The 26,680-nt window shown below is 46.9% G+C and overlaps 1 protein-coding gene across 2 annotated transcripts in view; it reads left to right on the forward strand.

The window, feature by feature from the left end:
* Window positions 1-26,680, forward strand: part of CEP76 (centrosomal protein 76) — a 616,847-nt gene that overhangs the window by 157,630 nt on the left and 432,537 nt on the right. For both annotated transcript variants that reach the window (XM_069620830.1, XM_069620831.1), the window contains exon 3: window positions 12,803-12,884. In XM_069620830.1, coding sequence (XP_069476931.1) covers window positions 12,803-12,884 — 82 coding nt within the window. The remainder of the gene's footprint in view (window positions 1-12,802; window positions 12,885-26,680) is intronic.

Genomic DNA, 26,680 nt, shown 5'->3' on the forward strand with positions numbered 1-26,680 from the left:
GCTGCTCTTATACACAGGATACTTGGCTCCAGACGAAATGGCTGCAGGAACCTTCTTAACCTAAATCCTGGCTGGAAGCAAGTCCAAGCCCACCACTGGGAAGGATCTGCAACATTCAAACAGCCGGCAGTGGTCGAGTCTGGAACCACTGTGGGATGTACCCCTGCACAACCCCAGACTCTCTGGTACCATGGTTGTGGAGAAGGACTAGACAGTCCCACCCATTTCCTGGGCCCACACACAAATGTCATGCAGTAGCCTGCGAAAACAGCAGCTTTCGCAGGCAAATGCATGACTATATAATGGATTTCCAGACCTTAGAAGGCAGGAAAAAGGCCAAGAAACAATATGGCCACAGAACAAGCGATACAATCTCATAGCATGGCCATTTTAGGGCACTACCCACGTTTAGTAGCCATACGCAGTAAACATGAATGTGCACACTAAAAATACTGCAAAAACGGTAAGCGTGTATCTGCTGCCACCAGCTTTTCTTTAGGTGCATATAAAAGTAACCAAAAATCCCCAGTGTAAGGGTGATACAAAAGTATCCCCAGTGCAAAGCATTGTAAGATGCTGGGTACACTGTTAAAAAGTTACCCAAACAGGTGAAAAGACAAAAGGGGAACAGTTTCCCAGTACTGATAATCGTAGGGACTGATCAGTTTCCCCTTGACAAATGAGCAAATGGCCAGGGAAGTGAAGCTGAATGCATAGAATATGGAGGGATAGTTGCCTAAAATGTAATGTAATTGTCATTTGTATAGCGCCTTTCACCATTGGTATGGGACCCAACGCACTGTAGGTTGTACCTCCTTTGGGGACAGACGTCCAGGTATGGGAAATTTGGCGGTTATAGAATGCATGTGTGCATTTTGGATAATACGAAGATGGGTAAGGGTGGCCAAATCCCTGCTAGTCATCCATGTCGAGCAGGCATGTTGATGGATGTAGAGCAGTTGTTTGGAGAGTATGCGAGAGCAGGAGAGGCAATTATGTGTGCAGCTAGACCTGAATTGTATTGTGGATAAATCTTTCCTAACCGGTCTCCACTCATTTGCTCAGCCAATATAGAATTTGTCAGGACTCCTTTTTAATTGCAGGTCTATAAAGACTGACATTGGCCTATTGCCTAATAGCTCATCTAGTCTGTCTTTGTCCAAAAACTGCCCATTCTGCCACATTCATCACGCCCTTACAAGACCTGCCTTATAGTAAGGTTGAAACCAGAGTGGCATGTGTGTTCGTTCTCTAATAGGTGGGCCCAGAGGCAGCTAAGTGGGGATGGCCACAAGGGAAAATCCTTCCATATTGCATCTCTTCCTCCATAAGTGCAAGGGTTCCCGCGACTCGGGTGACTCCGCACTGCACCCTTTTTGGGAGTTGCCCATAGGGTACCCATAGCCACTTTCCAACAATGACTGCTGTTAGCAACTTGTTTTCCAGGCCCACTCTTTGTTTCTCTGTTTTTTCTTGGAGATGATCAACAATGACCCTCAGCTGCATGTCTCTGTAATATTTCTCGAGGGTTGCGTGGGCAATTCTGGGTCGTCTCCCTCCCCAAATGAAATTTGATGGCACTCTTTTCACTTCTCCAAAAATGGGGCCAGGGACAAGGACTGGCAAAGCCTGAAATAAAAATAGAAATAGGGCCTGGGAGAATGGTCCTCTATATTGCGTTGAGGTGACCGACCCACGAGATGATCAGTCTTGATCATCTGGCTGCATATTTCTTCTTTCCCAAAGGGCTGGATAATTAGCCCCATATAGGCCACTCAAGTCTTTCTTAAGTATTTAATTTCCAAGCTCTCAGTACGGAGCCCAGATTCCCCCCAAAATATTTCTATTTTTGGAGAACATGTCGTCGGGGTGGATGACTACAGATTTATTAAAATTCATCTTGAATACTGAGAGGACACAGTTTCTCTCCACTATAGTGAGTAGCCTGGGCAATGAGCTCTGGGGGTTGCAGTAGACCGAATGGAGAACTCCATGACATTCTGGGCTAGGCTGCCGCCCTCGTTAATGGGCATAGCCGCACTGTTGAAGATGGTGGTGCACCCGAGACTCCTTCATTACTTCACGATCATCCCGTGTGATATCCCAAAAGCCTTTTCTAAGAGACTTGATAGTATATGTCGCAGCTTCCTCTGGCAAAACTCACGGTGCTGGGTGGCACTCGCAAAACCTCAGTGCGCGTATGAGCTAGGCAGTATAACAGTGCCCAAGTTTGAGTGGTGAGCCAACTGCAATTCGTGGCCAAAATGGCTGTCCGAGCAGCCCCAGGAGACACAGCTGCTCCAGGCAGCAGGTGTCCCATTCTTTTTGAAAGAAGTATTTGCAGCCTCCTCTGTTACTGAGGCAAGGCAATGTGGCAGAGGGCTTGTCAGTTGCTAGGGAAGGCGACGCCATATTCCCCCCAGATTCCGCTGGTGACACTAAGAGGGGAAGACAAACGACTGAGTCTAAATGTGAGAAGGTACTGGGGACCACTCGGGTAGCGACGGTGGGAGATGCGATACGAGAAGGGAGACCGAAGAATTTTATGGAACTTGCGTCAGTTACGGGGGTACAGGTGGGTCAACATCTCACTTACACTAGTCTCCTTACTGGTTTAAGGCAGAAATGACTGGGAACAAAGGTAGAACTGAAGGAAGACGAGATGATAGAAACATTTTACAATATTTCAGAGGGTGAGCATGAAGTGTCGAGAATATGAGTTGATGTCGACGCCAGGGGATATGCTAGTACAGACCAGGCGTAGCTGGGAAGCAGCTTTACAAGTGCAATTGACAGATAAGTATGGGGCAGAGTGCTGGTTTACCACAAGGTGTCCAGAAATGCAAGGTTATAATTGATCCAGTTGTATGTGACCAATACGGTGTATCTAACCCCGAATAAAATAACCAAATTCAGTAAGCAAAAAACAATCCTGCCCGAAGTGTGGAATAATTAATGCTGATCTAGTACACTTGTTTTGGGCTTGCACGAAGATTAGACAATACTTGGAAAAGATCCCAAACCTTTGCACGAGTGGGCATTACACTAGATACCTGATCTTCCATGGCCTGCTTGCTGGGTAGCTTTGCAAGACCAAAGCAGGCGAGACATGTGAGTAAGTTGAAGGATCTGGCATATATACTGGCAAAACGCAGAATAGCAATGGGGTGGAAAGCACACAAGGGCCCGGAAGTACGTTTGTGGTGGGAGGACCTCCAGAAACTGGGGAAAGCAGAAACTTCGGTATGGCAAGAAGCAGCCCACCGAGGCCAGGAGGAGCTGAATGTGAATTTGGATGCATGGAAACATGGTATCTGAGTTAGCTGCTGCTGGACACAGCGTGACCGTCGAGGGTGGGCAGTCAGGGATATAGTGGGGAGCGGCCGGCTAACATAGACAGTGAGTACAGTCAGTTGCAATGTGGTAGAGATAACGTAGGTGGATTAGGCTAAGTATGGGAGGTGGAGTTGCGGGAAGGGAAGGGGTATGGGGGAACAAGCACACATTTGGATATAGATTGGCATGTGAATGGATATGTAAGTCTGTAAGTTACTTTGTGGTGGAAATCAATAACATTGTTTAAAAAAAAAAGAGCTCTGGGGTTTGGACACCCAAGCCAAAATTTTGTCTGGGAAGAGAGACAACATCTTCGTCCCCTCACTGGCCCCCTGACCTATTTCTCTCTACGGATTGCCTCAGCTAACGGTTCGATCACATGTTTGAATAGTAGGGAAAGAAGTGGACACCCCTTCCTTGTTGCCTGGCTGAGGATGAACTCTGGCACTCCATTGACCACTATGGCCACTTTTGGCCTCTTGTATAACACGTCCACCCCTTTTATCCATCTCTGGCCTAGCTCTGCCCTCTTAAGGACGACCGACCAATGGCATTCTACATGTTAGAATGCTTTTTCAGCAGCCAGAGATGATATGATTGGTTCTGAACGGTCTTCCTTGGTTATTAGGTGTAGGGTCTTATGCATATTATCTGCTCCTTCTCTTCCTCTTATGAAACCTACTATATCATTGTTTATTAATTTTGGGAGCTATCTGCTAAGCCTCTATGCTGGGATGCTGCTGTAGATCTTGGGATCCATGTTGAATAGTGATATCGGTCTATAAGATACCCACAATCTACTATTCTTGCTTGGGAGAACGACTTTGGAATCCTGCCTCCTTCCAGAATTAAGTTGGAGTTTACTCTGGAGCGGTGCCAGAATACCTGCTTTTTTAAAGAAATGTTATAGCATGCCGGTTTAAACTAATCTGGCAACGGTGTTCACCCCGCCTTTAATTTACTGATCGTTCTCAGAACTTAATTCTCGTTTCAGGCTTCCACCCTATCATGGTTTGCTAGGCTTTCCTTTTTGAGGAAAGCCTTTACCTCTACTTCTGAGGATCTATTACCTCCCTAATGGCTGAATCTTTCTGAGATCGCTTACTGGCATTTCAGAACCTTCCCCTGTTCATTCTTAATTCTGTAGACTGTTCTGTCTGCCCTTTGTGCCCTTAGCCGCGCATCAGAGAGTGTGTGGGCCCGATCACCTTTCTTGTAAAATCTCTGCTTCAGGTATCCGAGCTAGATTAGTGTTTTGCCCACCTAGAGATCCTTAAGCTCCTGTCTCAATTCTAATATTTCCTGCAGTAGCATATCCTGGTAGTCCCAGCCCCTTCCCCTCAATCATTGCCCTTTGCTTCTAATGATTTGCTTTAAGTCTGTCTTGTTATGAGGGCTTTCATCTGCTATCAGGAAGTCCCTGATTGTGGCCTTCACTGCTTGCCTGATCAAGTGAGTGGGCACCTCTTTGGTATCATTGGTTTTGAAGACCTTTCTAATCTCCTCTTCCATTAAATAAAAGATCTTTGTTCAGGGTGTCATCACGAATCCCAACGCTTCTCCTTTGTGGGTCGAGGGCCAAGGCCTAGAGACATCCCTCTGCATGCTTTTCTCATTCTTCGCTATGCCTAGGGACAGTGTTCCAATCAAACTTTATCCCTCTTCTAGACAGTTTGCAAGATGTATAAACCCCTTTCTCCAGCATTAGCGCTTTCATAGATTCACATACTGTGAATATTCCCTGTTACCCAGGCTTGGAATTCTCAGTTATGTAGAGCAGTTTAAACTTAAACTTTCAGTCACTTTTGTGCTTTAGAACAGTCATTCTGGGTCATGCTTCCCACAGCCAATAGGACCCTCCCCCTTAACTTCTCTCCTTTTCGGCTATCTTCATATTTTTTTACCACACATTCGTGTTGGGAGTCCTCAAATGTTCTCTTCAAATAATCTTCATTAAAAATGGACTAATTACAATCTCGATAGAAATATTAAACTTTTTCGATGACTCATTGACAACCGCTGCTGATGGCGATGCTGCAGATTCCGTAGACTGTTCCCACCGCTGGTAATCTTCGACGTTAATCGTCTGCGCAGTTTGGGCCTTCCTCATGGCCGAATCTACAAGGAACAGCCTGTTCAATGTTTGTGCCGGCTGTGGGCTGAATAATGTCTACATTGAAGACCATCACCGTGACTGTCCGTCTTCACCCGCATCACGTAATACAGGACTGCGAGATCTGCCAGATCTTCTCCAACAACGCTGCTTGATCAATCCTGGTGTCTCGGTTCGTGGATACCGGCAAGGCCTCTGACTCTGCCTATGTACAGAGCCCTGCCTCGCTACGGCAGGGCAGAATAGCCCAGTGAACCACCTTCAGTAAGAGGTGTAGGTCACGTGCAGTCCACGCCAGCAGCATAAAGAAACTCGGGGAAGCTTCCAATGACGAGCCGAGATCGTTGCACAGGTCAGTGCCCAGGGGGTGTCTAAGGAAAAGAGCAGTCATGGCCTTTTTCCCCGTCAAGCAAATCCACTTTGAAGTCTAGTGGCCACTCTTAGTAGTTTACGGTCAAATCTACCCCGTCAACATAGTCTGAGAAGTCAGCGCCAAGTAAGTTCTCTTCCACGCCCAAGTCTTCCTCCAGTTTGTCTACGCCAAAGCCATTGACACCATCCACAAGTACTCTGCTGATGAAGGCCAAGCAGGCTACCCCATTGACGACAACTACTGCGTCGACGACTGTGGTACCCCTGTCGACGACAAAAACTATCTTCTCGCATGATTACGACCACTGCACCATTGATTGTGATGACCTTTTCTGCCACCCCCACCAACACAGTGTGGTGCTAGCTGCGCTACCGTGTCCATCATACCCAAACCTCGGAGTGGTGGTGCTCCCAGAGGAGACCATCGTCGAGCCAAGCCTCTCTTCCTCTGTAGATGTTTAAGAATGGGATGTGGAGGCTGTCATGTCTGCTCCCTCTTCCCCGCCACGCAGGACACCACCTCCTAGGAAGCAGCCTAGTTCTCCATGTGGTAAAGCAAGCCTCAAAAGGCTACCAGTATTGCCACCTTTGCATCCATCCCCTGCGCGGGACGATTTGCCTCTGGTGCAGCCAGCTCCACCACTGCCTCCACAGCAGGACGTGTCACTATGTCGCTGGACATTTTATCCACCCCGACTAAGCTGGTGGCTACATTGCAACAAATACTTTCGGCACCAAATCCGGTTCAGCCTCAACAGCCTCCTGCAGATGTCCCTAGTCCATCCAGGGAGTATGACGTTCCATGACCCCCTATGCGGGTTGAATGCCAGCCAGTCAAGGCCCTGGCAACTTTCAGAAACAGGGATGGACACGGATCCTGGACAATGTGGCGTCAACGCATACGTCTCACACTGACGAGTTCAAAGATTTCACCATGGCCGATGAGGAACTTGGTGAGATCCTAATTCGAGACTGATTGCTCCAGCCCCCGGATGAAGTGGGTGTGTTCCACACACTCATGGCCAGAGCGGTCAAAATGTTTGGCATAACCCCGGAGCAGCAGCGCAAGGACAGTCCTATCCATTCCACTCTTGGAGGATGTCTTGGAAGATGGTCTAGTCACCTTGGCACATCTTGCAGTGGGCCCTGCTAAAAAGGACCATTTTGACAAAAAATAGAGGGCCCCGGACAGCGCTCCCACCTGCATCTGAACTCAACCTACACCAGCCTTGGTTGTCTCTGCTGCTGCTGCTGCCGCCTTCATGCTCCATTCCTCCAGATCAGGAGGAAAAACGCCTGGATGCCTTCGAAAAGAAAATCATTCCCACCGAAGCCACAAATATCGGGGCTGCAAACGCAATGGACATGATTGCAAGATATGATCGAGAGTTATGGTATAAACTGGGCCCCATCCTAGAGTTTCTGCCTGACGACAAGAAACGAGGGCCAATAGACATTTTCGACAAGGGCAAATTGGCATCCGACCATGCCATCACGGTATTGGTGGATAGCGCTGACACTGGATTTCGCCAGCTTGGTAATGGGGCGGTCCTTCGCAGACGAGGGTTGCTCAAGGCCACAGATGTTCAGCCCGATGTCCAATCCCGAGTCGTAGACATGCCTTTTGATGGCAAGGACCTATTCGGAAAGAAGGTGGACGAGGCATTGCAATCTATCAAAACAGACACTGAGACCGCTCGCTCCCTGGGCACGCTGCAGCAAAAGCACCAGTACTTTAACTTGGGGGAGGGGGGGAAAGGACATTGCAGTAGAACTTTGCTGTATAATCGCGCCACGTACCAGTCATCCTCCTCGTACAAGTCACTGTACTCCTCAGGGGACCAGTACAGGAAGAAGTCCCTGTCCTACAGAGGTTCTCAGTGCTGCCGTGGCTCCTCCCAATCAGACCGGCAAGCAACCATGACCAGCCCAGGACACAGTCCTCCCCCTTCAGCACCCACGTGGGAGGGCGACTGTCAAGGATTCGTCAAGGATCGGAGAATCATCACATTTGGCGAATATGTGCTATCCCTTCTCCAGCAGAGGCACACGCTGGAGTACATACACTTTCCACCCGCACACAAGCCAGAGAAAATGTAGCACCTACTGCTACAAGACCTGCGCGCACTACTAGCAAAAGGGGCAGTGGAGAAGGTGCCAAAGGACTAATTGACTAGAGGAGTCTTCTCCCGCTACTTCCCAGTAAGAACAAAAGGCAATGCACACATTTGGAAGACCACATTAGATATAAGGGTGCTCAACAAATTCCTAAAGGTGCGAACGTTCCATAAGGTGATGCTGCAAAAGGTCCTGTCCCAGCTGGAACAAGATGATTTCTTGGTTTCTTGACCTCAGGTGCTTATTTTCACATCCATATTCACTTCTCACGCCGGCGCTACAAATGCTACGTAGTGGCAGGAGTGCACTATCAAGTCAAGGCCCTACCCTTCAGCCTGCGTTCGGCTAAACAGCTGTTTACCAAGTGCCTCGCACCAGTAGTGGCACACCTAAGGCAGAGGGGCATCCACGTATACCCATACTTGAAAGACTGGATGATGAGAGCCCCCTCCTACCCACTGGTGGAAGTCAGCAAGGAGGTGTCCACCATCCATTGTTTGCAACAGCTCGGATTCTCCATATACTTCCCAAAGTTGTGCCTAGTTCCATTAAGAAAGGCGCTCTACCTCTCAGCAAAACTCTACACTTGAACCTGCACCGCAAGGCCCTCTGACGAGAGGGTGGCAGCGCATCTGGCAAAGGTACACTGCCCAGATGACCCTACTCTGCAATTACAAGTCATTGCTGGGGATGATTCATTGTCCATCCCCTTTATCACTCACTGCAGGCTGCGCATGCGGCCAGTGCAGGAATTCCTGGATGCCCGATGGATACAGGCATCAGGGTCCTGGGACGATTGCATTATTCTAACACAAACCTCCAAACTGAGCCTTCACTGGTGGTCAGTGAAGGGAACATCTGATGAAGGGTGCCCCATTCGGGTTGCCATTCAGGCCACCATCACGACAGATGCCTCACTGAAAGTTTGTGGCGCCCACCGTCTGGACCAATACATGAGGGCTCTGGTCCGAAGAGAAGAGGCTGCACATCAACCTGCTGGAGTTGCAGGCTGGGCCCGGAAGTCCTTCCTCCCGCTACTAGCAGGAAAGATGGTACAAGTCTACACCGACAATACAACATCAATGTTTTATGTCTGCAAGCAATGGGGAGCCAGGTCCCCACAGCTATCCAAGGAAGCCCAGGCCCTCTGGCACTGGACACTGCAGCACCAAATGTTTCACATTACACTCCATCTGCTGGGGATTCGGAATACCCTAGCGGACTCCCTCAGCAGGAAGTTGCATTTTTGTCAAGAGTGGGAGCTGCACGAGGATCAACTTCACCTGTTCCAGACTTGGGCTACACCGGAGATCAAACTTTTTGCCACCTATGACGACAGTCTGTGCAAGAGTTTCGACAGCCGAATTCCCCCACCCACAGAGCTTGGGGGACGCATTTGCATTTCCACAGGAGGGTACGTTCCTGTATACATTTCCTACGATACCTGTGGTGCCTCGAGTCATCCACACCTTCAGACTGTATTGGTGCAAACTGATATTAGTGACCCCTGCGTGGCCGAGGCAGTTTTGGTATTCCAACCTCCTCGCTGTCTAGTTAGTTGACACCACACCAGCTTCTCCTGTCCAGGAACCAAGGTACTGTACTACACCACGACCCAGCCTCACTCAATCTGACAGCCTGGCTCCTGTGTTCTTAGAGTTTGGATCCTTGTCCCTCCCACAAGACTGCCAAGAAGTACTGGCCCGGGCAAGAGCTTCATCCACTTTGAAGTGCTACAAGAGCAAGTGGAAATGCTTCCAGGTGTGGTGCAGGGGCCAGCAGTTGCGGCCTCATGCCGTCCGGCCACAAGATATTTTTGCCTTATTTGTTTTCCTTGGCTCAGTCGGGCTTGACGCATTCTTCTAGCAAAGTGCACCTAGCTGCAATTTCCAGATAACAACCGTTCCACAGGTGTACCATCCTTGTGGTCCCACCAGCTAGTGAAGGAATTCTTACATGGGGTGTTCAGGTCTTTTCCATCCGTCCGCCACCCAGCCAGTGTAGGAACTGAATGTGCACAGAGTGCCACTTAGAATTTCTTCCCTTTCTCCCTTAATGGAGATGGGAGAATCCAATCCCCCTGCACAGGAAAGCTATCATTATGCTTGTCAAGCCCTAATGACCCAGGTCCCTTGCAAGGCACTAACTCATGTGAGTAGGCATGGATGAGGCACCCAGGGAAAGAATAGACATCCAATATGTTTTGATGACAGAACCACTGACTGACAGAACATTTTTTTAACAATAACTCTTAAAAAAGGAGTGAAGTAAAGAATCGAAGAAGGGTGCACCCCAGGTTTATTCATTAACCTATATACATAACATCCTGACTGGAAACCATGGGGGAAGGCAGCAACAGGCCACTTGATAAAGTGAATGCCTTGACAAATGTCCTTCTGTTAAACTATAGGAGAGTTGCCTTTAAGGCACCTGTGTCTGAGAGCAATAGAACCCCTCCCAGACCAGGGAAGGGAAAATAGGTGGTTTAGCCTTCTGGGTGCTGTGGTGAACCAGGAGGAGCCAGACCAAGGTGTGACATGTTCAAAGGTGTTCATTTAAATAATAAGATAAATGATGTACTTAACAAACTAAGACTAATGGTGCTTGTCAAACTGTCCAAAAGAAAAATGGTCCTTAGACCAAACCCTATATACTATCTGGCCCTACCACTTAGAAAAACAGAACAAAAATATGGACCGTAGAATTTGTCCTCTATCCTTTGGTTTTTCTCTGCCCAACTACTGGGATCTCTTTCCGAGAGAAGGTTTTAAAAGTTCTTCCATTTCTCACAATACAGTCTTCAAGCCTTTCTGCAGCCTTTGAACGGCCAGTCTTAAATCTTTATGCAGTTCCAACCCATTCCCTCCTTTGCATGTGAAAAAAGCATCTGTTTAATGTAATGCCACCACTTCTGACTGATGTTGAAAAATGTTGCTTTCTTCAGTTTGGGCATGCTCCTGGTCTAGGTTTCCCAGTCTTTCTTTATATACTTTATATTTCCAGGACTTCCCAGAAGCCCTTTGGTCCTCATTAGGCCTGCTTTAGTGGGGCCTCGGTTGGGCATTTGCCCATTGGGGTTTTCCTGACTCCCTTAACCTTTTCGGCTCCTCCAGCCTTGGATATCAACATCTCTCTCCAGGGCTCTGCAAAGCCCTTTGGCACTCTGGTTGGCTTAATGGGCAGGGCCTCAGTTGGGCGTCTGCACATATGGGTTTTCCTGGCTCCCGTAACCGTTTAGGCTTACCCAGCCCCTGGTCGGCACCTAGTGCACTTCCCTTGTGAAGATCGGGGATCAGATCTCTCTGCTGCTGTCTGGTCTCAGCATTTGTTAATTAGCCCCAACCCCACCACGGCTTCCGTGTGGTTGTCCCCCAGGCGAGACAATCTCTTCGCCATCTCTCTCTCTCTCGACTTTGTTGCCGTCCAGTACGACAGTCTCAAAGTATCTTGCTAGCGATCAGCTTGCCCCTCGCGCTACCTCCAGCTACGCGGTCTAACATAGCTGCCCAACCAGGATGTCCACCAGTCAGAGGCTCGCCTCTGCATAGGATTCTCTCTTCTTCATTCCAAGTTACTCAATGTTTTCTGTACGTCACCACAAACCAAAGGGATGTGTTGCTGCTCTTTGACTGTGGAGTTTAGGCGAGATACAGCATTACCCGAAGCCAAAGAGATTGACGAAATGTCACTATTTGGAGAGTCTAAAACAGAAGTAAGTCTTTCTGATTCCCCTGTAGGCAGACCATGTACTCAGGACAGAGAGTTCCTTACAGGAATGGAAGTCCTTGTGCCCAATAGGGGGGGTCACAACTAGTGAGGTCCCTTACCAAGATCCCTAGGGAGGGTCTTGGTTAGCGGGCTCACCTCCCTAGCTTCAAAGGGGGTGGCTCCCCTATGGGGAGAAGGGGAGAAGCGACAAATAGTTAAGATTCGTCAGAGTGTATATCGACACTGGACTGGGTTTCCATACAGGTGGCCAGCTTTGGGAGGTCGGAAGCATTATGATTATATATCAGATCCCTGGTACCTTTACAGTTGCCAGGTGGATGTTGGTCAAAGGTGTAGTAGCTGCCTTACACCCCAATAGGAATAGACAAGGTTCTGACAACTCTCTCACAAAAATGTCTGAGGGTTATTTAGGCTATCTAGAGGTTGGGAGCAACAAATAATAGTACCGAGGTAGGACACCTCGCACTCACCAATAAAATGGAACCATGAATAAACTGTACATGTGTTGCCAGCGGTTATCAATATTGATCAATACATTTTTGCTGGAAATTAATTAAAAAGTGCACTGTTCACACCGTAACTTGTCCTCTGTTTGGGTGGCTTGCCTGGTGGCAGTTAGTCTAATTCGGCCCTCTTGCCATATAATCAGTAAGCGGGGTAACTGTTTAAACTGTGAAAGTACACCGCATATGAGTTCTCTATGCTCCACACCGGCAAAAGAAGAGAGCTAATAGAACTTGGAAGCACCCTAATCTGCTATCCTGCAGGTAGCTCTATTGTAGGCATGTCCCGAGCCCCCTTGGTAAGGGGTTTGAGCGTCAGTCCCATGATGCAGAGGCTGCACAAGGCACTGAAGCCAATTGCGTTGGGTGGCTTCACCTGCTGAATTCTTAGGTCAGATGTTGGTGTGGTTTTGTCCTTTTTGTGTGCTAATTTCTAAGAATGAGAGACTGAAGCTGCATTCCTTTTGTCAAGTCCTCAAGTCCTACACCTAAATTATTTTGAAAATGTGCTGACCAGCGGGATCATGTCTTGCAGTTTAAAGTATTTTTGTGTTAATCTTGTACACCTAAAGGAGAAGTTTTATTTTCCCCACTGTTGGTTTCTGTTTCTGATTATCATCTTGTCTTTTAGGTCATGCAAGAGCGAGATGTTACATCGACTCCAAAGCCTTCGACGCATTTTATAGACCAAGAAACAAGAGTTTTAAAGAAAAGTAAGTTGAAATGTAGTTGTGAAAGTGGTTGATGAGAAAATAGAAATTAAGTTAGAGGGTGCACAGAATCTTTTTTAATAATGGGTCTCGATATAGTAGACTGATCCTGCAAGAAGTATGGATTCAGTTCCAGTAGTGCTGGATCTTACCATGTATTCCAACAATTTGCTACATTGGTGCTCTCGTTATTACCATTTAAAACCACTAATCTGTCTCAAAATGAAATCATCCTGGACTTGCATTATGGTATTCATGCTATAAAAGTTATTCTTAGGGATGGGATTATCACTCAATCTTTATTGATCATGAATGTATGTTGTAACCCCTCGTATTCAATTATAGAAACTTTTCTAGAAATTATTGCATAGATTTTTACAACTATTTACAGAAAGTATTGAGAATCGGGCTATAATAATTGCTGGGTATTTTAATTGATGATAAATATGCACTTATGGGTCACGTTACGATCAATCAGAAAAATGTAGGAATAGAACAAATTTGACCAATTGTATGTATGGTTGGGATTTACAGATGACTAATGGGAAATGCAACATGATATCCCAAGTAATAACACATGGGGTAGTGATAGAATGGGGTCTCCTATAGACTACATTTTTCTATCACCACAATGAATTGATCGGTGTGAAAGTTTTGTAATTCAACAAACAAACTTGAGTGATCATGACTTTTCTAATTGCCCTGTTAAAAACAAAGATCATACAGCATTCCAAGATGGCTGCCGGAGCGTGAACAGCGCGTCCCCTGAGCTCCTGCACCTAAGCCTGGCATTTGGTGGAAAGCACAGCGGACAAGCCCTCCCCAGGTGCCGCAGCCCCGAGCAAACAGCACAACAACCAAACAAGTCAAGGGAAGTTCTCCAGAATCAAGTATCCGTGAAATCGCGGCGGACCAACTTTATGCGCCTCTTCGGCCTGTATGCAAGCCTGGAGACCCCCGCGTGGGAGAGTCCCCAGTGGGCGCGGCAGACTGCTCGGCCCTCGTCCCCCTCCAGAAGCCCACACATTGCAGGAAACTGAGGTGCACCCGGCCTGCCTGTGAACGAAGGAGTGGAATGAGCAGCGATAAAGGAGACTCGGAAGCGGTTGCCCTGGAGATGATCTCCCCAGGGGGGAGTCGCCACACAGCGTTACAGACCACCATCGCGCGCCCGTCCGGGGAGGGCCGGGAATCTACCCCTCAAGCCACCACTGCCGGTTGTGCCCCCCACCCCCCCGGACCTGCCCAAGGCAAACCCTTACACACTGCAAGAACGGCGGCAGGGGGGCTGGCCCTCCCTTAAAGTTGGGTCTCGCTGCCGGACTGAGTGGAAAGGGGCCCACAGACATTGGGCTCAAGGACCCTCTGCCAAAAAAGTGACCCTGCCCACACACAATCACTGCAGCTCCCCCCACAGACACGCCGTCGAGCCCCGACGCAGCAGGACACCCATCAGGAGGCTAGCCCTCGGGTCGGCGGGTGCTGCCGGAAGCAGATCCCAGGAAAGGAGACCGCGGGGAGCTAACGGATCCCTTGGCGGCTCCGGTCCAGAGCTCTTGCACGGCCACGAGCCAACAGCAAGTAACCCTGGGCCGCCGGGGTTCACCACCCCTCTCCCACCCTATACCACGGCCTGCGTGCAGTCAGGCAGAGGGGAGATCCCGCCACGCCCGCAGGAACGGGGGAAGCAAAGCAACGGCGAGGAGCACTACCATCTACTCAAGCTCCCAAGTAAGTCGGGTTCAGGGGGCGGCTGTCTGCTGGGGAGGGGGTAGGCATCACTAAGCATTGCAGCGGCCACTGAGGTGGCCCCTGACTTTCCCCACCAGCCTGCCCCATCTCCTGGCCCCCCACACCCGGAGCGGGGAGACGGCGCCCCACTCTCAGGACATAACCAGGTATGCACCAGCACGCACGCCTAATTGCCAGCGGCACCTCCACCCTCAACACCGGATTTGGGGTGCTCATCAATTAACGAGTGCCCATACCACACAACTTACAACCCAGCCGCTGCACCCCATGGTGCTGAAGGCAACATAGGGAGGTGCTCCTGCCTAACCAGCGAACTGTTAAAGAACAACTAGTAGCCCCAAGACACTCCATAACAATCCGGGCTGCAACGAAGGGACATAGGAGCAACTAACAGCAGGACCTCACAATAATCCGGAAGCAGAAGCAAATGGCAGGCCTCCCAAGCCGGGCACTGAAGGATTCCCGCTGCCATACCTACCCGCACAGGGAAGGTCCACAATCGATAAGGGGCCTAGCAGTCAACTGACCTTTTAGTTGGAGAATAGCTATAGATCACAGGTACAATATGGAATTGAAAGTAAGTCTCTAGCTGGTAAATTGAATGGGTTATGCAAGATTTAAAAAGATGCACTTTGAGTAAAATGAAGGCGCGAAAATAGGAAAGGAAATCGGTTGTGACAAGAACAGTTTTACTTTACACTAGAGTATTCAGGCTAGCCCACCAAAGAGGGACACAGTAAGCTCCAGGGTTGATTCGCGAGTTCAACCCTCTCACCCCAGCGCCCAACCCTTGCGGAACCAGTCCGATCACTCGAAATAGGACTAATGATTTAGGATTACACAAGACAAAATTGCTAAAGAGATGGCGCTGGCACTAGAAATCAAGGGCAAAGTTGCAAGAATGATTCTGGCAGGTTTAACAAGTTATCAGGATAGGATGACTTGGAGAGTGGGATAAGGACAAAGACAAGATAGGCTATGGGTTTAGATGGGGTGGCGATTGACACTCACAGTTCACTTTTAGTTTGGGATTTTGGACCGTCAAGGGTTCTGGTCACTACACGGCAGTGCACCTGGCAAACAGATGGGCAGTTCTGGTCACCCGATGGCACTGGACTGGAATGGCATTTCTGGTCACTGGATACTAAAGATCAAGTGGATGGCATGCAGTTAGTGGTATCGGGATGCTTCCCAAAAACACCACAGCTTTCCCCTTTTGGTTATTTGGGAATTTTAGTGGGATTTCAGAATTGAGGCCTTGCTGCAGCAGGATCAGCAATGCTTGGGGTTTTGCAGTGGGCCCTGGAGTATGGTCAGCAATGCTTTGACCTTGTAGTTGGGATCTGGAATCTGAATGGATGGATGGAACAGAAACAGGACGCCGGCGCAGGAAAACCAGGAAGAGTGTGTGTCTAGAGTCTTGTAAGGGACTCTTATTTATAATGCCTAGTGACATCATCCAAGTATATGACTGGGGCAGGCTTAACTAAACATGCCTCTAACAACGGGATTGGACAAGGGTGATAGTCTCTGCCTCGCTCTCAGCTGGTTGGATTTCAGGAAAATGTCAGATTTATGAGGCGAGTTTTACAATGCCCAAAAACTTCCCACAGCTACTTTACTAAAATCCGATTTGCCACAAACAAAAGTTTATACAATTGCAATCTCTTAGCAAATGATGTACATGGGTTACATATTTTGTGCAGCACATTGAGTGTAATCCTCCAGTCCGTGAGACCTTGTTTCGCCCTTCTACCAGTTTTTCGCGCTTTTCAATGGGATTTAGATTACTCAAAATTCTAGAACTACATACATGGGTGTAGATTATCATAAGGGATGTATGTACAAAAATGCGCATTTGCAACATGGATGCTTTTCTTACAATTTGCCATATTTTGCCATTTCTGTCCCCAAGGTGTCAGTGAATTCTACCAAGTCTTAAAAGAAAGCCCAAAAATTCACTTTTACACTGCAAAAATTCTAAATTTTTACAAAGTCTTGCTGCAGGGATAAGTCTTTAAAGTTCATGTATGAAATAGTCTTTGGAGACAAATGGCAGTCCTTGTCACATGATCATTTTTTTTCTTCCTTCAACTGCTACCAACTGTCATTTCCTTCAAAGCAAGGTGGGGGTTTCTCAGCTTGAAGGTTTTATTGCCCCTTCACACTTCAAACTTCCTGGTCCTGTCAGTGGGTTCACCCCAGCCTAGATTTTTTTCCCACCCTGTAATTATCAGTGTGGTGTTAATCTATGCTGAGAGTTTATGGTGACTCCCTTCCTAGGGGGAAGTTTCAGGGCTGCCACCTGGAATAACTGTTTTTTGAGAACTTATAAATTCAGCCCATGTGTTTTTAAAATCTTTATTTTCTTATTTTGGGTCCTGAATTAAAACAAACCTGTGGAATAAAATAGCCCATATATGTATTATCACCAACAACATAACCCCTTTACATTGCTAACTAAGGCAAGCTTCTATTCAACAATTCACTTTTAAACGGGCCATTTTTTCTTTACTTTGCAAAGGCTCATTTTTACATGCGTGATGAAAAGCTAGCCTTTCTCGCTCCATCAGATTCCCATATTGTCTTTGTAGCCAAAGTCATTTTCTTGAAAGCAGGAGTTTTATCTGAAGCCCAGAAATATTGAACTGACTGGCTCAGAGAGTTAGTCTCTTTGAACTGCTGAGATTTTGGATACTTTTGGAAAGAAATAAAAGCGTTCTCCTGTGCGAGTCAAAGTGGAGTTCCTTGTTGATTTCTCTCAGTTGGTTTGACAGGGCCTGTCATTCAGGAATGATGTCTGGTTTTGTTGAGGCACAATGAAATATATTGGCCATGGCAGGGCCTTTTTAATCACAGTAGTTTAAGACAGAACAAATGGAATTCGCGTCAAAGCAGCAATTTTAAAGAGTGAAAAAGTTTCATGTTGAAGGGGAATTTTGAGTTTTGAGCAAAGCAGTGCTGCATTTTCACTTTATTCCATTTGTGTTACAGAACACACTGGCACGCTCCTTATGTGTGTCCCCTTGTTCCATCCTGCCTGAAGCGTGAGTGCTTTGCAGGACGGTGCGGCCATCTTTTTGTTGCTGCAAAAACGCAGTTTTGAGGTCCTGGTGCGCACAGGAGTCAGCGCAGCCATTTACTGTTTTCTGCAGACAGGCAACTTGGTGATGTGGTGAAATACTGTTGATGGGTCAATAAATCCCACAACCCTCTGTGTAGGACCCTTCTGATTGCCCATCGGGATGTCCAGCAACAGGTCCAGGGACACCCTGATCCCATCCAAAACAACAAAGAAGGTCCAGGAGGGCCCCCTAGCACAGCTATGGGCCAGAGACTCTGAAGCAACGGGTGCCCACTCTTATGCAGCCTGGTGAGCAGAAGCAACTACAGACAATTTGGAGGACCATCTGGAGACACCAGTGACTTTTTCCACGCTCAAGGACCTGCTGGGTGATTTAGTCGAGAAAATCACCAGTGCAGGACAAAAACAAATGCAGACTCTGATGGAAGACCTGGCCGAAGGGATCTGAGAAATCAAGGGATTTGAACAAGATTGAAAAGAGAGTGGACACTAGCGAGCGGGCCATCCAGGAGATAACAGAAGAAGCCTGCAAAGCGGATTCCCTGCTGGCAACTCTGGCCGTGGCCACCCACAACCTGACTCAGCGAGCTGAAGATCTAGAAAACCGTTCTAGGCGCTCCAATATACTTATCAAATCTCTCTCAGGAATTGGCCCAGGCCATGAGGAACTACTTCTGTAACCTACTAGACGATGACCAAAGCACAAACATCCGATTTGACAGGATCCACAGGGTAGGGCCGAAACGCCTAGACCCAGGGCCAAGACCACGGGACGTCCTGATCGCTTCGCTTTCCACAGCTACACTCTAAAATAACAATCTGGTAAAGGCTAGGTCCGCCAACCAAATCACATACAACGGTGCGGAGATACAGCTCTACCAATACCTATCTCAGACCACATTAAGCAGAAGATGAGTGGCCCCGGTCCTGACCCATTTGCGAAGCCAGCAAGTGCATTACAGATGGCAGCACCCCTTTGCATTGGATTTCACATGGCAAGGGAAACTGCACAGAGTAATAACGTGCAAGGAAGGGGCAGCCATCCTTGGTATCGAAGACGGCAACCCGACATCACACCCTGCATCGCCCACCCAAAAGGCTGCCAGAAAAGTCTGGGAATGGTCAACTATAGAGACTAAGAAAAATAGAAAAGGGGGGCTAAATCCCATCCAGGGTGCCTAATCTTCACGTGCAGACCGCATTAAACCAGGTCAAGCAGGTTCGCAAGATGAATGAGATACCGAAGAAGGCCCCGAAACTACCAACTACAACAACCCTGGGGAGGGCTCACAACAAAGCACCTCATCAGCAAATGCCACCAAGAAACACAGAAAGCCAAGGGAGCAGGAGACACGGGGGTGGGGGGCAGGGGGAAAGACAGTTGGAATTCCTGCGTGGGGGCACCCTGGGCAGATATTGGGGTCCAGCTCTCGTGGCGATACGAGGGGGGGGTCTAAGTGCCAGCTGGACTCATCTGACGAGGGGGAGAGGGAAGATGAAAAGAGGGGTTAGGGGGGTGGGACGGAGCAATAATCTTATCAAGGGGGGGTCCAGAAGAAGAAAAGGTCTAACCAGAGGAGAAGCGAAGAAAGGGCAATGCAAATCAAAAAAGCACTGGGCTCCTCCTACATACAACCGCGACTCGGGACACCACCATCACGGCAATAGATTGTTAAACTTTAATGTAATCGCACACCCCAAATGTCATGTTTTGTATGTTGGCCATAAGCAAATTGCATCATGTAACGAACACTGCGAACCATGAAGCCTGAATGTGGCCAGTGGGAATCCATTTTGTAATCTTCAGCCATTTTCTTTTTTGTAATACTTTGCAAAACATATTCTGCGCTTCAGACCCACACACGGTGCAAGGCCATAGCTTGAACTCTGAATACTAACATAGACTGGAATGTGAAACCCTGCAGAAATACATTGTTATATTATTCAGTAAAGCCTTGAAGCTGTACAAGAGCCACGGCTAATCAGAAGCCCAGGTGCCAGCCTGTCTGCAGACGCTGTTGTAAAAGGCAGTTGAATGTGAATTATATGCAACTAACGGTGCTCCTTAATGCAGGATGGTATTTCTCTGCTTCAGAACTGTCTGACCCTAAGCCCATGAGCACAGCAACCAGATAACATTGCTGGAATGTCTCCTGACTAGAACATGATATCCTTCCCCATGCCAGTGCCCTGTGTTTCCCCAAAACAGTAAGCTGTCTTTGCAGACCTCGGCTAGAAATACCGAATGTTTAGACTGAATGAAGTTGCGTGCCTAACTGTCAATTACTGAACCCTAGCTTGCACGTCATGTATATGGGTGGACCGAATAATGCTGTTCAATGATGATGTATTACGTATATATGTTACTGCTTTATCAACGGCTCGCTCTCTCTCTCTCCTATCATGGTGTTTGTGAGCACACCTTGTGAGGTGTTGAGACCCGATCAGCCAATCGAGATACTCTGAATAAAACCAGACTTGTTTGGGAAACGAACCTCATGCTTGGCGTGTCATTAGTATATGGTTATGATACCTTTATTCCATATATGGTCTTACAAATATGGCGCCCGAACAGGGACCCTCCATGTGATGCTCCATCGCGTACGTTGAAGGCAAGGACGAGTCGAGGACGAAGCTGTCGGACTGGGATCGGAAGGTGTTCGGGGCACCCCTGCAGAAGTGATTAGACACTCCTCCCCAGAGAGCATCAAGGCGATGGTTCTGGAATCGAGGCAGATCGAGCCAGACACGCTGGTCGAGACGTTTCTTGGTTGCGCCTGTGTATGAGCGAATTGCGTCCGGAGAGACAAATTGATTGATCAGGTGAGTTGTACTCCGATTCTTAAACGTCCTGATATTGGTTGAGTGTTGCACTTGCAAGTACAAACACCCAAGTAAGTGAGGTAAGAGTTAACCATGCCTGGGAAATTGTCTTCCTGCCTAGTGAGATTTTTCCACTGTGGTAGACAATCTTTGGAAACTGGCCAGGTTGCACCACCCGAAGGGTCGCTGGCGTATGAAATGTATGTTAAGTACAGTATTGGGGCCATTGTATTTAATGTGGTTTGGCATAGGCAGACCAGACGTGTAGCAGACCTTCAGTGGCCGAATAATGGGAGCTTCGAGTTAGCACAAATAGAAAATTTAGAATCAGTATTGCTGCGAAAGAAGGCCAGACCCGCAGTGTTCGACGCTGTTAGGGACTGGAGGAAGGAAGCAAACCAATGCTTGAAAAGTAGAGAGAAACACGTACGTAGGCACATGTCAAATTCATCAACAGATCAACAGAAGCAGACCGAAGCCATTCGAAGCAGGATAGGGACTTCCAATTAGATATACAGATAATATACCCTTCACAGGATTTGCATATAACAGACGAATTGAGAAATAAGATATTGAATGAGGGAAGACATGAACATCCGAGTACTGACTCAGTTGCACCGCCTCCCTGTGTATCCCCTCCTGCCGCTATTCCCACGTTTGCATCTGCACCTGCAGTAACCGTCCCATCTGCACCAATGACATCTTTTCCTCCGCCTCCTACAGAGCATGAGTTATACGCCTTAGCTAGCAGTTCTGCATCAGTAGGGCCTGAAAGAGGAAGTATTAGACTGACTCGTAGTACGATTAGTAAAGAACGGAAAGAAGAACTGAGACAGTGGGCTGAAACACATATTGATGATGGAAATGAGGTGGCCATATAAGGCTCCATATCTGATCATAGAGGTAGTGGCGAAGAACAGGTATTGTTAGAATATATGGGTGAATATCTTGTTAAAGTATGGAGTGATTTAACTGATCGAATTGTACCGCAAGAGCTGTGTGATTTGGTTGTCCTTTCCCATTCACGAGAAAGTGCGGCGAAAATACGTGAGCATGTAGAACGTATATTTGTGTTTAAACGAGAACTTGATCGATTGCATTAAGATATAATTAATAAGCGTGAGCCACATATGTGATCTGTCCAGAAACAATTCCTTCCGCCGTTGAAACCTGTTGGTGAGGAGATGCCTATTTGCACACAAGATGCGCTTAGATGGATTATGGACGCTACCGTTTCCCCGATTGAGGTGCACGATATGTTTAGTCAATATTCGCCAGAAATGCAGAGAAAAGTATTACAGGTTATGCTGGAATATTTACAGGATGAGTGCATGAAAGTTTGCTGTCCTGCTGATTCGATGACGATTTATAAAAGAGCATTTTTGCCTGACACAGGAACTGCTGCTTTGTCCCTTGATTTAGCTTTGTTGCTTAATGGACGCTCAGATTCAGAGCCCCCTACTTTGCAGTTACCCGTGAGAGAGGTGCCTCCCACGTTTGTTCCGAAGATTGAAATGCCTGCTGTAGGACAGACTCCAGCACGTACGATAGAAGCCCATTATATTGCACATTTTGTACATGTCCCCTTTTCTAGACAAGCAGTAAATACTATAAAACAGACAGTCCCTGATATGAGAAAGAATCCTGCTGGTTTCTATAAGGAAATTGAATCTGGTTAAATTCATCTGTTTTTTCATTGAGCGATATTGATTTATTGTTCCCTGTGATTCTTCCTGCTGATATATGTAAACAAATTGGAAGTATAAATGATGCACCAATGCTAGGCGATACATGGGAGAACTTGATTAGAATTGATAGAGAGAGAAAGGCTGGAGAGAAACATCTGCAAATCATCTTAACTCTGCCCTCGTGGATAGTATGAAAACCGAAAACTTTAGTACCTGAAAAGAGAATTGTTTGGGATAAATGAACTGCTTGTTTACAAGGTAAATCTGAAGGAGCGACAGAATTCTTAAACTGATTTGAGGAAGTATTTGATGACTTTAGTGGTCAGGATCGAAGTACTGAACCCGGGAAGAGATTGTTGATAAATTTGTGCAAGCCGGAAATTCAGACATTAATAATGACATTTAAAAGTGCATGGCAAGCTAAATCACAATCTGAAGTATTACACATGGCCGCATATTACGAAAATCGAGTGAATTCAGAAATAGATGAGGAAGTAAGGAAAAAGGGAGACTTGAAAACTAGAGTATTGCTACAACAGGTAGCCAGAGGAAATAGGAGGTGGGAATGCTCTTTCAAGAGTTCCATTTGCATTAGCATCCAACATACATAGGGTTCCGATAGGTATAAATCAATCTGCCTATTGCAGACCAGAAGGCCATTGGAGAGCACAATGTCCACGTTTACGGCAATCGAATGGGACCATTTCGAGAAGACCGTTTAGAGGTCGCCCATGAATAGGGAGTCCTAACCGAAGCCAATCTCATGCACAATTGCAAGATAACCAGGTTAATCAGAACCAGCAACATAATTCAGCAAATAGTGCAAATGTCTTTGATAATCCCTCCAATGCATACTATTCTGGAGACTTTACATCTGACGATGTACTGTTCTCCTAGGACAGCCCGAAGCAGGGTTTGGAACCAGTGCCTATTCCCGTTAATCAGAAAGGGCCCTACGTAGAAATGAAAGTTGGGAATGGGGAGCATACTTTTCTAGTGGATACAGGTGCACAGAAATGTTCAATTGATCATCACCTTGTTCCAGATATACCACTGTCGGGGCATAGCAATGTTTCAGTAGGGTTCTCAGGTCCACCAGTAATTAATCCAGTCTCACAACCAGTGGCAATCACATTAGGTCCATTCACTGAATCTTGTCCATTACTTTTAACAACAAACTGCGGTGAGAATTTTTGGGGATTGAATCTGTTGAAGAAACTTAATGCAGTAATTTATTGTTCCCCTGATGGAGTGTACTTGGCGATTTCGCCACAACAAACTCCTGCTTCGCAATTCATGTCTTTCCCATTGCCAACTGAATTTAGTAAAGTACCAACTAGCATATGGGCAGTAAATGGCAACAATATAGGCATTCTAAAAATAGAACCAGTAAAAGTGTCACACCTCAAGGAACCTGGCGGCTTTGGACTAAATGGAAGCTGCGTCCTCATTACTGGTTCCTTCACGTACAACGAAGCGCAGAGTACGAGTCTAGTCTTTTTCTACGCATTCCAACGCCCGTATATAAGTCACTGACTTCCGGGGTCGGATGCGTTGCAACGAACAGTTTTCCTGATCGCCTGCGCTGCCGTACTCCTTGCACTTCGCTCATCAGTGTTTTGCCCTCTTACTCGCCTCGTTTCCTCCCGTCCTTCCTCTTTGTATTTCCACCTTATCTTCTCGCCTCCGTTTCCTTGACCCTTTTCCTTCTACCTTCCGCTCCCATCTTCCTCCTGTCCCGTCCTCCCGTCTGGTGTTCATATTCCTTCAGTCTTACCTTCTTTCATTACTTTCCTCCCAGCCTTTACCTTAGAGTTGCCTTCCCATGTATCGACCACCTTCTGTGTAACGGACTGCCTTGCCTCATCCCCATTGGCGTTTTCTTGTACTTCCTGTGTACCTAGTCCTGCTTGCCTAACGGATTGCCTGCCGTTTCCTGTACTGTATTGTTGCTATCCAGACTTTCTACTACTGGACCTACACCCAGGTTAACCATCTGCGGATATTCCTTGTCCACTCATCTCTTCAGCTGAAGCATTCCTTTCTGGGGTTTTTTATGCCGCTGGCTTTTTCCCCACTGTTTAACGGCTGAGGAGGGTAGCCACAGTTCACCCATTGGGTGTCACTGTGGCGTCCTTTCACGGTCGTCCTTCTCTGCAAAAAAAAAAAAGGGAAAGACTCGAACACAAGATAACCCGAAGCTTGCTTTACATCGAAAGATCAGAGGTGAGGAGGAAGGGGAGGACAGGGGATCAGACTCTTCACAAGCAGAAGAAGATATAACAGATATATCTGAAAAAAAGTTGTATTGAAAGAAGGAATGATATTACCACGCATTCCGCAATTCAAAATCTCGACCGGAGGTGAGCAGGCCTTGAAGAGCATTGAATCAGATTTGATTAATAGAAATGTAATTGAAGAAATATCAGGAAGTGTCTGCAATAGCCTGATTCTTCCAGTTTACAAGAAAGAGGATAATGAAATCCTGTACTGTTTTAAAATTGATTTACGCGCGATAAACAAAATTGTTGCTCCACAATTCCAGCTAGTCCCCAATGTCACCACAATTCTGGCCATGATTCCAGCCTCTGCATCACATTTTAGTGTAATTGACTTGAAGAATGCATTTTTTAGCATTCCGGTACATATAGACAGTAGATACTTATTTGCGTTCACGTTCAGAGGACGCTCATTCACATGAATTCTGCGAGGTTATACTGAAAGCCCAAGTATTAACAGTAGACCATTGAAAGAACAGCTCGATATGCTTGCATTACCGACAGGTTGCATTTTGTTGCACTACATTGACGATCTGCTTATAGCAGCAGACTCTGAAGAAATTTGCAAGGTGGGAACTGTCTTATTATTGACGCATTTAGCAGCACATGGACACAAGGCATCACTGAAGAAATTCCAGTATTGTCGAGAGGAGGTGGCCTATTTGGGCTACCTCCTATCAAAGGTGGAAAGGAGATTGATACCAGAAAGTATAGAAAGCATCTCTGGTATGCCTAGTCCAAATACGCAAAAGGAAGTCGGAGCCTTAATCGGCATCGCTTCATCCTGTAGACCGTGGATTCCGAATTTCGCGATGATTGTAAAACCCATAGTGGCACTGACAAAGAAGGATGTTATTTTACCTTTGCCATGGAACATGGAATGTCAAGAGGCTTTTGACCTGCTCAGAGCTGCACTATGCTCAGCTCCAGTTTTGGACACGCCAAATTATGAAGTGTGTTTTAAAGTGTTTCAACATGAGCAGGATTGGATGTGGCTTTTTTGACTCAGGAACACGGGGGAGGGGGGTGTGTGGGGGGGGGTGGAGGGGGGAATCGACCGTGCGGTTATTTTTCTTCCACGTTGGATCCTGTTGCATGTGCGTTGCCACGCTGCTTGCCAGCTGTTGCTGCTGCGTCAGTAAAACAAACAGAGGGGATAGTTTTAGGTCACTGTTCAACCGTGATGGTACCCCATTCAGTAGACGTTCTAATAAATAGAACACAGACGCATCATCTCACTTCTGCCCGATTAACAAGATACAAACTGATCCTATTTGCACCGCATATCCAGATTAAGAGATGTTGCTCTTTGAATCTGGCTATATTATTGCCTCTCCCAAGTGAAGGGAAAAGCGAGGAGAGATTGTTACATGACTGCTTAATTATAACAGAGCAAGAAACGAAAGGAAGAATTGATGTAACAGACACCCCTGAAAGAGCCAGATGGAGAATTATTTTGTGATGGCTCCTGTTTTTAAATTACCCAATGGCACATCAATTGCTGCTTACGTCATTACCACATTGAGAACCATTGTAGAAAGCAAACGAATCCCGTATAACTCAGCACAGGCTGCGGAAATAATAGACTTAAATTTCTGAAAACCTTAGTGTAAACATATATACTGACAGTCAGTACGCCTTTGGGGTGGTCCACAACTTTGCCCGATTATGGACTGAAAGAGGGTTTCTGACATCTCATGGAACCAAAATTCAACATGGCGTTTTAATAGTAAGAATGTTGTCAGCACTTGCCCTTCCTAAGCGATTAGCGATAATAAAATGTAACGCCCATAAGAAAGTAACATGTAACGTAGGAAAAGGAAATGCATTTGCGGACAGAATTGCGAAACAAACTGCCAGTGATTTACACACAAAAATGTATGTCAAATCAACAAGAAGAGTGTCCTGTATGATAGAGGATGGAATTGGGACTGTAAAAGAAATACAAGCAGAAGCTATTCCTCAGGAAATAAAACAATGGTCTGAGGGTCCAGCAGAATTAGATCCCGAGGGTTGTTGGGTGGACAAAGAAAACCGTAGATGGATGTTGCCAAATGCATATGTTATGTCAGTGGTTACTATGGCCCACAGTCCAACACACATTTGTGCAAAGAAAATTTGTTAGCACCTTGATTCTGTATGATACAATGACAATATTACAAAAACTGCTGG

Source organism: Ambystoma mexicanum, chromosome 5q, assembly GCF_040938575.1.
Source record: "Ambystoma mexicanum isolate Mex_15411 chromosome 5q, UKY_AmexF1_1, whole genome shotgun sequence".
Classification (NCBI taxonomy): domain Eukaryota; kingdom Metazoa; phylum Chordata; class Amphibia; order Caudata; family Ambystomatidae; genus Ambystoma; species Ambystoma mexicanum.